Source organism: Sciurus carolinensis, chromosome 7, assembly GCF_902686445.1.
Source record: "Sciurus carolinensis chromosome 7, mSciCar1.2, whole genome shotgun sequence".
Classification (NCBI taxonomy): Eukaryota; Metazoa; Chordata; class Mammalia; order Rodentia; family Sciuridae; genus Sciurus; species Sciurus carolinensis.
In genome coordinates, this window is record NC_062219.1 from 53,782,990 (window position 1) to 53,795,762 (window position 12,773).

Sequence of the window (12,773 nt, forward strand, 5' to 3'; positions counted from 1 at the left end):
TTTTTTGGAAGCAGGCAAAGCATACATGAGCATGACAAGAATGGTGTAAATATAGCATGGCAACAGAACACGTTAAAAAGCCCTGGGGTGCGGGGATCTAGTGAATAGAGTGCTCAGGAAACATTATGATGACGATGCTGCAAATAGTTAATGTGAGCTTACGCTTAACGACAAAAACAGTACCCAGGACAGGGGGTGGTGGTACCAGTGGTCCCACAAAGCTGGCACAAATCTGACTCAACTCTGACCATTGTTGGATCCAGGTCTGGGCACCACGGTTTAAAAAGAACATTGACAGTGCCTGGAATACACATAGAGGAGAGCGTTCAAATGTTGGGGGACCTGAAACCACAGCATATGAGGAACAGGCGCCGAAACAGGCTATCTAATCTGGAGAAGATATTTTGAGAATGTATAAACTCATCTTCAAACACTTAAAAGACTAACAAGTAGATGAGAAAATCATCTGAAGGTTTCCATGAGCTAAACTAGGATTCGTAGGTAAGATCACAGGGATGCTGATCTTGGCACCATGTGAGGAAGAACTGTGTAAATGAACGATACAAAACACATCCCAGTTGGCAAACCCAGACTTGTCGAGCACAGGACAGATGATCTCTCCCTAGGGAAACAGAACTTGTATAGCAGACAGTGAGTTGCAGACAGTGAGTAGGACCAGAAAATCTCCCAGCTCTGAGAGTTGATGAAATACAAATGCTTATTATCTAAAAACAGCTTGTTGACATTATAAACACTTAAATGGCATCTTAGGTGATGTTGACATATTAGCCTAATTTAGAACAAAGCTTCAGTGATTGGTTCTGAGCAGATCAATAAATTTGGGTGCCACGTTTTAAAAAACAAAAATGACATTGACCAAAAGACATACAAAAGAGAGTATTCCAAATGATGGAAGGACTTGAAATCATACCATATAAGGAACAGCTAAAGAAACAGGATCTATCTAATCTGGAAAAGATATTTTGAGAATGTATAGACTCATGAATGCATGAATATATATGGAATTTAGGCTTAGCAGTTATCTCAAGAGGACCCGGTTTAGATGAAAAAATGACAGGATTATTCCAGTTTTCCTTATTTTTTAATAAAATACTATTTCAGAATAACCAGTGGTAAACCCAGTATGAAATACAGGACATCCACCAAGCTTGAGAAATCAGATGAATATATAATAAAGTGTTTATTTATATTACATTATAAAAGTGATAAAGTAATACCCAAGTTGCCAATTTTATCACCATCCTGTATGATTTTTAGTAAATGTTAAAAACTAGGGAATGTAATATCCTTAAAGAATAACAAGAAGACTAACATCTACTGGACATACTGTGCATTTACATGATCTCATCTGAGTCTCAGAGAAACAGAATTAGACCAGCTAAGTGTCTTTACCCAGGATCACCCAGGTATTAATTGGAGGTATGAGCTCCAGCCTGGCTGTTTCAGGATGTGTTTAGCATTCTGGGTCAGCCCCAGTACCAAGCACTTTTCACATATCTTCTCACTTAAGCCTCAGAATGACCTTGTGCGGTATGTAGTCATCTCCATTTTACAGATGAGAAAATGAGGTTTCGAGAGTTTAAGTAAAAGGTCTGGAGCAACACACTTGAAGAAATTCCAACTCAGTTCTTCCTGAGCCTGAGCTTTGTGCTCTTGTCCTGTTATTGCCTTTGGCTGGCCTGTTCATTTCTTTTGAGAATCATACTGATTAAACTGTCATCACTCCATACAGATAGGTGACACTAGAAAATCCAAATAAAACACTGAAATTTATCTTAAGAGTATTTACAAGCACTATTCCTGAGCAGAGCTGATTGATGATCCCATAAAATAATGCTTGACATTCTCGAGAAAAAAAAAAAAAAAAAAAAAAAACAGGAGACTAAAGCAACTAAATAAGCCATATCATTTACTTTGATAAATTTTATTTTCAGTGGCAGGCTGGTAATTGATTCTGCTGAATCATTGAACTAGCTTAATAAACTCAGCCAAGACAGTCTCTCTGCACCTCAGTTTCCGTTTTTAGAAAATGGGAATGTAACAGCAGCTTCCTTTTATTCCTGTACATAAGCTCCAAAACTGCTTGTCTTAGTTGTATAACTCAAGGCAAGCAAGTGCTTTAATTTATACTTATACACAGTTAATTCTGTGGTAGTAAACTGAATTTTGGTTGTCCCCATGTTGTACTGAAATTGCTTCAATACTGGGTAATGTAACATTTCAGAAAATCAATCACATTTACCTGTAGTCAACAATGAAACTACATACAGATATTTACACTCATTTGTTACCAAATAAACATGGTTAGCTTGATATTTTTGTAAGAAAAAAATTCTCAAAACAATAATTTGTTAATAATAAGTTTAATAGAAAAATAACAGTGAGAGTAAGCTCACACATTAAGTCGGTTATCCCAATAATATGCACTGATAGTATCAAATGTGAAAAATGTAAACTCTGAGACTTCCCTAAGATTTTAAATATTTCTTTTTTTTATTGTAAACAAAAAGGATATATGTCTCTCTGTTTGTACATGGAGTAACAGCATACCATTTGTGTAATCATACATTTACAGAGGGTAATGTTGTTTGATTCATTCTGTTATTTTTTTCTCTTCCCCCCACCCCTCCCACCCCTCTTTTCCCTCTATACAGTTCTTCCTTCCTCCATTCTTGCCCCCCTCCCACCCCCCATTATGTATCATCATCCGCTTATCAGCGAGATCATTCGTCCTTTGGTTTTTTGAGATTGGCTTATCTCACTTAGCATGATATTCTCCAACTTCATCCATTTGCCTGCAAATGCCATAATTTTATTATTCTTTATAGCTGAGTAATATTCCATTGTATATATATATATACCACAGTTTCTTTATCCATTCATCAATTGAAGGACATCTAGGTTGGTTCCACAATCTGGCTATTGTGAATTGAGCAGCTATGAACATTGATGTGGCTATATCTCTGTAGTATGCTGATTTTAAGTCCTTTGGGTATAGGCCGAGGAGTGGGATAGCTGGGGCAAATGGTGGGTTCAATCCAAGTTTTCTAAGGAATCTCCATACTGCTTTCCAGAGTGGCTGCACTAATTTGCATCCCCACCAGCAATGTATGAGTGTACCTTTTTCCCCACATCCTCTCCAACAACTATTGTCACTTGTATTCTTGATAATCGCCATTCTAATTGGGGTGAGATGGAATCTTAGGGTAGTTTTGATTTGCATTTCTCTTATTACTAGAGATACTGAACATTTTTTCATATATCTGTTGATTGCTTGTAGATCTTCTGTGAAGCGTCTGTTCATATCCTTAGCCCATTTGTTGATTGGGTTATTTGTATTCTTGGTGTAGAGTTTTTTGAATTCTTTATAGATTCTGGAAATTATTGTTCTATCTGAAGTATGAGTGGCAAAGATGTTCTCCCACTCTGTAGGCTCTCTCTTCGTAATGCTGATAGTTTCCTTTGCTGAGAGAAAGCTTTTTAGTTTGAATCTACCCCAGTTATTGATTCTTGCTTTTATTTCTTGTGCTATGGGAGTCCTGTTAAGGAAGTCTGGTCCTAAGCCGACATGTTGAAGCTCTGGACCTACTTTTTCTTCTATAAGATGAAGGGTCTCTGGTCTGATTCCAAGGTCCTTGATCCATTGTGAGTTGATTTTTGTGCAGGGTGAGAGATAGGGGTTTAGTTTCATTCTGTTGCATATGGATTTCCAGTTTTCCCAACACCATTTGTTGAAGAGGCTATCTTTTCTCCATTGCATATTTTTGGTCCTTTTGTCTAGTATGAGAAAACTGTATTTATTTGGGTTTGTGTCCATGTCCTCTATTCTGTACCATTGATCTACCTGTCTCTTTTGGTACCAATACCATGCCATTTTTGTTACTATTGCTTTGTAGTATAGTTGAAGTTCTGGTATTGCGATACCTCCTGCTTCGCTCTTCCTGCTAAGGATTGCTTTACCTATTCTGGGTTTCTTATTCTTCCAGATAAATTTCATGATTGCTTGGTCTATTTCTGTAAGGTATGTCATTGGGATTTTAATTGGAATTGCATTGAATCTGTATAGCACTTTTGGTAGTATGGCCATTTTGACAATATTAATTCTGCCTATCCAAGAACATGGGAGATCTTTCCATCTTCTAAGGTTTTTTAAATTTCTTTCTTTAGTGTTCTGTAGTTCTCATTGTAGAGGTCTTTCGCCTCTTTTGTGAGATTGATTCCCAAGCGATCAAGTGGGTTTTAACTCAGGGATGCAAGGTTGGTTCAACATCCGGAAATCAATAAATGTCATTCACCATATCAACAGACTTAAAGTTAAGAATCACATGATTATTTCGATAGATGCAGAAAAAGCATTCGATAAAATACAGCATCCCTTCATGCTCAAAACACTAGAAAAAATAGGGATAGTGGGAACATTCCTTAACATTGTAAAGGTCATCTATGCTATGCCCATGGCCAATATCATTCTAAATGGTGAAAAACTAAAAGCATTCCCCCTAAAAACTGGAACAAGGTAGGGATGCCTTCTTTCACCACTTCTATTCAACATCATCCTTGAAACTCTAGCCAGAGCAATTAGACAAACCAAAGAAATTAAAGGGATACGAATAGGAAAAGAAGAACTCAAACTATCCCTGTTCGCTGACGACATGATTATATATTTAGAGGAACCAGAAATTCCACCAGAAAACTTTTAGAACTCATAAGTGAATTTAGTAAAGTAGCAGGTTACAAGATCAATGCTCATAAATCCAATGCATTTTTATACATAAGTGATGAATCTTCAGAAAGAGAAGTTAGGAAAACTACCCCATTCACAATAGCCTTGAAAAAAATTAAATATTTCTAAAGTAACACAGAATTTGGTAACAGCTAGAACATCAGCATTTTCTAATTCATCAGTTGTTTGTGGTCTATATACACAATCCACACAGGCTTGGCAAGGACCCCTACAGTGTTTGGGAGTGTAAGAGCTGTATTAAGCTGATGCTGTGTGAGAAAAGAAATAACTATGGAACAACTTGATATTATTATAGGTCTCTGAATAGGATGGACCAAATTCCAATCTCTTAAATGTTAAAAATTTTGCTCATGTGGCAAGATTGATAACATCTGTAGATGACTCCTCAGTTATGTATAGTATAAAGCTCTTATAAAAATTAATTAATTTAAAAAGAACAAAGAGAAAAAAAAAAACACCATGAAGTTCTCATTAAGTTCTCACAATGACTCTGTGAGGTCTGTACAGCCATTTATATCTTGTGGTTGAGGACAACAAGACTTAGAAAAGTTCAAAGAACTAGCTCCAAGTCACATAACCACAGAAATTCCAACTCAGCTCCACCTGACCCTGAGGTTCACACTATAGGGACCATATTAACATGTTTCAAGTAATCTGCTCATTTCTTTTGAGAATATGAATACTAAATTAACTGAAATCAAATAACCTATACTGGTAAATGATTCTAAAGAGACAAATTGAGCAGTAGATACAACAGAAGTATTATTTGCCATTAGTGTACCACTGCTGTAGGTTCCTGTCTTTACCAGTGTCAGCCAGAACTGGTTGTGTTTCCTAGAAGAAAGAACATTGGCATTACAAAGTAAATGCTGCTTAGTTGCTACACCTGAAAAATCAACTGACTCCTTGACCCACTAGGTCTTAAGAGTTTCACGTTTATAGGAAACATTAAAAAATAATGTTACTGGTTTGCTTTAGTGGAGCTACACTTAGGCTCAATGATGAAGTTCTAAGGCTTTATTGGTATCTTAGGGAACATGCAAAACACCATTTGCTATCCACAGTTTCCCCAGCTGACCATCAGGACATCAACAAAACTAAACTCATGGTAAAAATGAGTTTGCCTATGTGAAAATTTCTCAAAAAGAAAACATCTCATATTCAAAATAACATCAACATTAAGTCCACATAATAGACTAGAAAGAAAAATACCTTCTTCTCGTTGGTAAAAGTCTCATGGTATTTTTGTGATGCAAATAAAAATCTGTTGGGAGTTCCCAGAGATGAGGTTTTCCTTCAGTGGGATGGAAGACTCCCAGGAAGAGATTAATAGAATCTTGTCTATCAGCATCTAAAAAGCAAAAATATGTATCTCAGAAAATCCATCACTGACATAGACAACTCAGGAGAATGTCTTCTCAGGAGGACAGTAATTCCATAGAACAGATTCCTGAAAATAAAAGTTATACTTATATTCCAAACTTCATACTTGAACATACAATCTAAAATAGTCACCTAGATTCCAAGAATTAAAATCTTATGTTTCCTTTTCCTCATAACAGAGAGGACAGCAAACATAAACTACTTCTTGAATATTGAAAGTCTTTTTAGAATCTTTACCCCACAAAAGCTCATGTATGAGACAGCACAAGAAGGTTTGGAGGAGAAATGATTGGGTTATGAGAGCCTTAACTCAATCAGTTAAGGATTAACTGAGTGGTAACTGAAGGTGGGTAGGGTATAGCTGGCAGTGGTGGATCCCAAAGGTGTGCCTTTGGGGTGCATATTTTGTATCTGGAGAGTGCAGTTTTTCTGCTTCTTGATCATCAGGTGAGCTTGCTTCCCTCCACCACACTCTTCGCTATTTTGTTCTGCCTCACCTGGACCCCAGAGGAATGGAGTCGGCTATCTACAGATTGAGACCTCTGAAACCATGAGCCCCTACATAAACTTTTCCTCCCCTAAAATTGTTCTGGTCAGGTCTTTTAATCACAGAGTGAAAAAGCTAACTAAAACATTTACTTTATTGTAAAGAAAGCAGAGTTGTTGGAGACAGACAAAATGACCCAGTTCCTCCCATGTTCTGTGGCACAACCTTGAACGAGTCAGTTGCATAGTTTCTACTTTTAATCCTTGAAAAGATATTCTCCCTGGCTTTAACAGACATAGTGTTTACAACATTTTCTGCTCCCTTCAGCTATTAGCCTGCCCCATTCTCTTTTGTGGCTGATAATGAAGACAACAAGGGCACAAAAATAACAGCCTCATTCTAACCATTCAATACTCCAAAATTATCGTTTCAAACTGTACTATGAACTGATAAAACTGACTCTGCATATGTTCCATTTCCTCTTCCTTTTTCTAATTGTATTTTGGTATAAATGATAACTAACACTGAAGGGGTCTCAGGAACCACTCTTCCCATTCTACACTTTCTCCTCCCTGGCACCCTTTATTCATTCCCCTCATTTCCTTCTTCCCATTCTTGTCTCAGAGCCCTGTCTCTTCAAGTTTGTGGCAGAGATCCACAATACACATAATAACCTCTTTCCAAAAATGAGTTTGGACTAAAAAAGGTAGCACAGTAGAAATGACTGCTTTGCAAACACGATAACATTATCATAAAATCAATTTTCTTCCAACAGCTATAGCAAACACATACTTCTGAAATTAGCACTAGGTTATTTGATCATTTCAGCAGAAGCAACAAATGGAACATGGTAAATCAAACATATATTCCTGATATTAGTATTTTGACAGGAAGCTTTTCATTAAAATAGTACTTAGTTTCAGGCTAAAAATAATATATAATAGGAATGTGTTTATACGCTGAATATATTTGTAGCCTTTTTTCCCACTCATTGAGAGAAAACATCAAGGATTAGATGATACAGAAGCAATTTGTATCTCTTTACACAATGCAAAAGTAAACATACTGCTCTTATAGTAATTACATTCGTTATGTTTCTTGAATAGCCTTAATAGCACTTAATAGATCATTCCATGTAGTGCCTCAAAATATCTAAATACTATTTAGAGAAGCTTTTCATTTTTCAGTCGTATTTTTAAGGAGTGTCTTTCATCCTTCAAACATAATAACAGCTTCCTTTAAATTTTAGCAAGTATGGTAAAAGGGAAGTATTCAAAACAGGATATTCCTTCAAAACATCATGAAGATTTCTTGAATGTACTGCTGTTGGTCTAACTTAAAATGTATATATAATGTTAAGGTCACCTACTAAGTTTGGGCTATATGGCCACCCTAATGAGCCTAAGGATCTTTTCCTGGCTACTTTACAAATAAGACAACCTTCTCCAGGAAGATGGTAGGACTCTGGATATGGACAAGAGCCTAAACAGGTAGGTGCTCCGTAGCTGTGCATAACAAGAGGGCCAAATGATTACCTACCTTTACACTCAATCACACTTTAAAGGCAAAAAGAACATGAAGCATTCAAATGCCACTCAAAAGTTAAACACTAACCAATTTTATTATTAACTGTATTTAAACAAATCAGGTTTGAAAATAATAATTTTTATTGGCCAAAAATTTATTTTGGATATTAAGTTTGTGATAAATTTGATATCAAGAGAAGAAAAAGTTATTCAATAAATATTAGTACTTAACTATTAGGGAAAGGGAACAATGTAGTTAGATCCCTACCTTGCACCATACGTTGCAATGAATACTAATTAAACATAAGAAAGACACAGATTAACCTCCTAGTACAAAAATAGGTATATGAATTCTAAGAAGAAATAGAAATAGCCAATGAGCACACAAAAATCCAACTTCACTAGTTGTCAAATAAGTGCAAATTAAAATATTTTCTGTCTACTAAGTCTGCAAATCCTTTTCAAAATGGACACTCCCATTTTAATGCTCTGCTGATGGAAGCATTAGATGTTTAATTCCTTCTGAAAGGTAATTTAGCCATATACATGTATATAAAAACTCTGAAAAATATTTGTACCCTCTGATTGAAAAAATATGCTTCCAGAATTTTCATAAGAAAATATTTAAAATAGGCAAAAATTCATGTTCAAGGATGTTTATTTAGAAAAATCCTAGAGATACAATAACAAATAATAAAGTATGATGCTTCTAAACAATAGAGTACTATATACGGTTACTAAAAAGTAACACTGTGGAAGAATATTTAAAACTATAAAGATTATTCACATTATCTAAAAGCATGAAAGTAGATGATAAATTACACATATAGTCTAACCATAGGAACCATGTTCTCCTAAATAGGAACAAGTGGCTACCTCTGGAGATGCAGATTATAAGATTTATTTGTGAGCTACTTTGTACTCCCTAAAATTAACATGTATTACTTAAATGGCTGAAAAAATAATTCATTAATTCAAGAACCTACTATGTCCCTCACTGGGGATCTAAGAATAACAAGGACCTGGCTCTTAGGGGTTTATAATTCTCTATAGGAAACAAAATAAATAATGGATAAGGTACTTTCAAAGGATATAAATTCAATGAAGAAAATAAAACAATGACATGAGAGATGAAAGAAGATGGAGACACTTAGATTGGGCAGTCAGGGAAAAGGAAAGAGGCTGAAGTGTTAAAGAACATTTGAACTATAAGGATATACAGTAGGTGGTCACACAGAGTTTCAAGGGCTGTGCCTGGCAGAAGGACAAACAACTGCAATGGTCTGATGGAGGAAAAAGCTAAGTAGCTCCAGAAACAAAGGGCAGGAAGGCTGGAGGGTAGTGGCAACAGGAAAGCAGAGTATTAGACACAGATGCAGCCAGATCACTCAAGGCCTTAGAGATCCCAGCAAAGAATTTGCTTTCAAATGCAATGGAAACCCTGAAAGATCTTTTTAAAGAGTAGTTTGATAAGATCTGATTTAACTTAATAATAATCACTCTGGCTGTGGTAAAGAGCTAGACTGAAGAGTAGAAGCAGAGCTGAATCACAAGCGACTGCAGCTGTCCAGAAAGACATGTGGTTGTGTGGATGAGTATGGAAGCAGTAGGGGTGAAAAAACAGTGGAAGAACTTGGGATATATTTTAGAAGTAGAGCCAACAAGATCTGCTGACACATTGGATTGTGGAGGAAGTGGCTAATGAGGAAAATAGAGTTCAAGGGTGAGACATAGTTTTCTGAATTGAAACATGGGCGTTGGAGTGGAAAAAAATACGGTAAAAACAGGTTAAAGAGAGTCAAGTTTTTCTGTCTCAGAAATGATAAGTTCGGGTTATTATTAGAGATTTATGGTATGAAAAAATTTGAACCCTATACCTTTGCCCCAGTGTCATACCTATTAATATTTTATATTATGTGGCAAAAGGGACTTTGCATATGTAACTAAAGTTACTAATCACCAAATTCAAGATTAGAGAAATTAGCTAGGCGCTGTGGTGCACACCTGTAATCCCAGCGACTCAGGAGGCTGAGGCAGGAGGATCGAGAGTTCAAAGCCAGCCTCAGTAACAGTGGGGCACTAAGCAACTCAGTGAGATCCTGTGAGATCCTGTCTCTAAATAAAATACAAAATAGGACTGGGGATGGGGCTCAGTGGTTGAATGCCACTGAGTTTAATCCCCGGTACCAAAAAAGAAAAAAAAAGGGAAATTATCCTGGATTACCTGGGTGGGCTCAGTATAAGCACATGAATCCTTTCAAGGCAGAAAAGAAAGGTAGAAGGGGAAGGTTGAGATATTTGAAGCACAAATGAATTTAATATACCACTGGCTTTAAAACCGAACAAGCCGCAATTCAAAAAATGCAGGCAGCTGTAAGGAACTGAGAGTGACTCCCAGTCAACTGTCAGTGAGAACAGGAAACATTAGTCCTACAACTGCACACAACCTGAATAAGCTGGGAAGCCTCCAGATAAGAGCCCAAGTTAACTGACATTTGGATATTACTTTCATTTCATTGAGCTTCATTTTGACTTCGGCATTATGAAATTCTAAGCATAAAGCAAAGCTGAGTAGTTACTGAGATTTTAAGCAGAAAACACAGCCCAGTCACTATGGGAAGCTAATACAATATTTAAGAGATGCTAGACAGGCATTTGGGTGAGTCTAGAGTTCATTGAGAAGTCAAAGTCACAGATACAAATTTGAGTGTCAAATGCATGGTGTGTAAAAGCTGAAATGTGATGCCCCTAGGTAAAACTGTAGAAAGAGAAGGGAGGTGGAGGGTTTAGAAACAGCAGAAGTCAACAGAGACTGAGAGAGAGATCACAGAAGTTACAAGAAAGAGGTCTTGGTCAGCTGTGACAACAGTTGTTGAATGGTTGAGTAAGATGGAGACAGAAAGATAATCAATATATATGGCAATGGGAGATTGTTGGTAACCTCAATAAGTGGGGTTTCAGTGTCTTAAGAGGGTAGATGCCAAGTAGATCAGGAAGAAAGAATGGAAAACAGGTATGTAGACAACTCTTTCAAGAGGATTTGCTCAGGAGAGCAGAGAACTAGGATTGTAGCTGAAAGATACACAGATGGAAGCTTGGGTGGAAAACACTAGGTGTGCTTTTACAATAATGAAAGTGATGCAGAAGAGAGGGAGAAACTGACCGTTCGTGGTAAGGAGTGTACATTTTGGGAAAAAGCAAGAGGCAGAGTGGTGCTTCAAATCACAGCAGAGGGCTTGGCTTAAGATGGGGCAGGGACAGCACAGGCACTGTAACACAATGTAAGGCAGAGACCCTGGGTGCAGATACAAACAACCTCTGCATTTGATGGTGAAAAGGAGGAGTTCCCATCCAAAGACCTTTATTTATTCAGCGAAGTATGAAACAAGGGCAGTAGCTGAGACTGATGTTGTTGGTTTTAAGGAGAGAGAACAAGGCATAAAATGGTCCTTTTGTAGAGTGAGAGAATGACCATCCTGGGGAAATGTAGGAGAACTGTCAGTCTGTTCTGAGTGTCCTTTGGAGAACTGTAGTCAGTTTAAACTGCAAATGATGACATGCAAATTTCCTCTTGACGTGTTTAACTGCTTTGGTTGTAGGAAAGATGAAGAGAGTTAGGTTTTAGCCAGTTAGCAATATCATTTAAAGTGTTATTAAACACTTCTCTAATTGTTTTCTCTCTGCCAATTCAACTTTTTCACTAAAATCTGCTGTTTGAAGGATGACCTTAGAAGACTATCTCATGATTCCTTATAAATTAAAAATATCCTCAGCATGCTCCCCTGCATGTCTCTCTTTCAGTGATAAGCAGAAAGGGAAAGAAATTAGCACAATATCTCAGAGTACCTCATAAAGCTCAGCACTACCCTCTGTGATCACTTCTCTCTGTGCATAGTACACCTGAAAGTCTTTACCCTGTGAGCTTTTTCTTTGATTTATAAAATCTCTGCTTGAGGAAAACATGATTCTCCTCCATGCACACACACATATATGAATTCTCTACATTTAAATTACACGCACAGGGTACACGTATGTATATACATGGCAGATCTATTATTAACTGCTACAGGTATCCTATTTTTTTTTCTTACTATAGAATTTAAATTCAACAAGTCTTACAATGAAAATCCAGGCTTACAAAATTTGAGTGCATAAAAAAATTAGAAAGAGCCTAACAAGGTCCTTAAGGGAATTAAAAGCTTTTGGTAACATCCAAGGGGAAAACCTATAGACTTCTGCTTTCCAGGGAAGGGATCCTCCCACTGCCAAACATGCTAGTAAGTGAAGCCTAAAGAACAGTTATTTTTCTTTGGTTTTTGAGACAGGGTCTCACTATAATGCCCAAGCTGGCTAGGAACTCTTGGGCTCAAGAAATTCTCCTGCCTAAGCCTACTGAGTAGCTAAGGCTACAGGTACATGTCACAACATCTGGATTTAAGAACATTGTTTAAAATGAGCTTGGAAGAGGGTCAGATGAGTTGCCCACATAGTGTAGCTCTGTCTATGCAAACCAAAGATAAAATTCCTAATCAACTAATTTCATTCTTCTAGTTCCTTAATCAGTATTTTCTGTCCACCTCAGAGGTATAACATGAGAAGACTAAGTTTTGCA

The 12,773-nt window shown here is 36.9% G+C and overlaps 1 protein-coding gene across 3 annotated transcripts in view; it reads right to left on the reverse strand.

The window, feature by feature from the left end:
• Fig4 (FIG4 phosphoinositide 5-phosphatase) overlaps positions 1 to 12,773 on the reverse strand; it is a 115,973-nt gene that overhangs the window by 51,467 nt on the left and 51,733 nt on the right. For all 3 annotated transcript variants that reach the window (XM_047559405.1, XM_047559406.1, XM_047559407.1), the window contains one exon: positions 5,978 to 6,116. In XM_047559405.1, the coding sequence (XP_047415361.1) occupies positions 5,978 to 6,116 (139 nt within the window). The remainder of the gene's footprint in view (positions 1 to 5,977; positions 6,117 to 12,773) is intronic.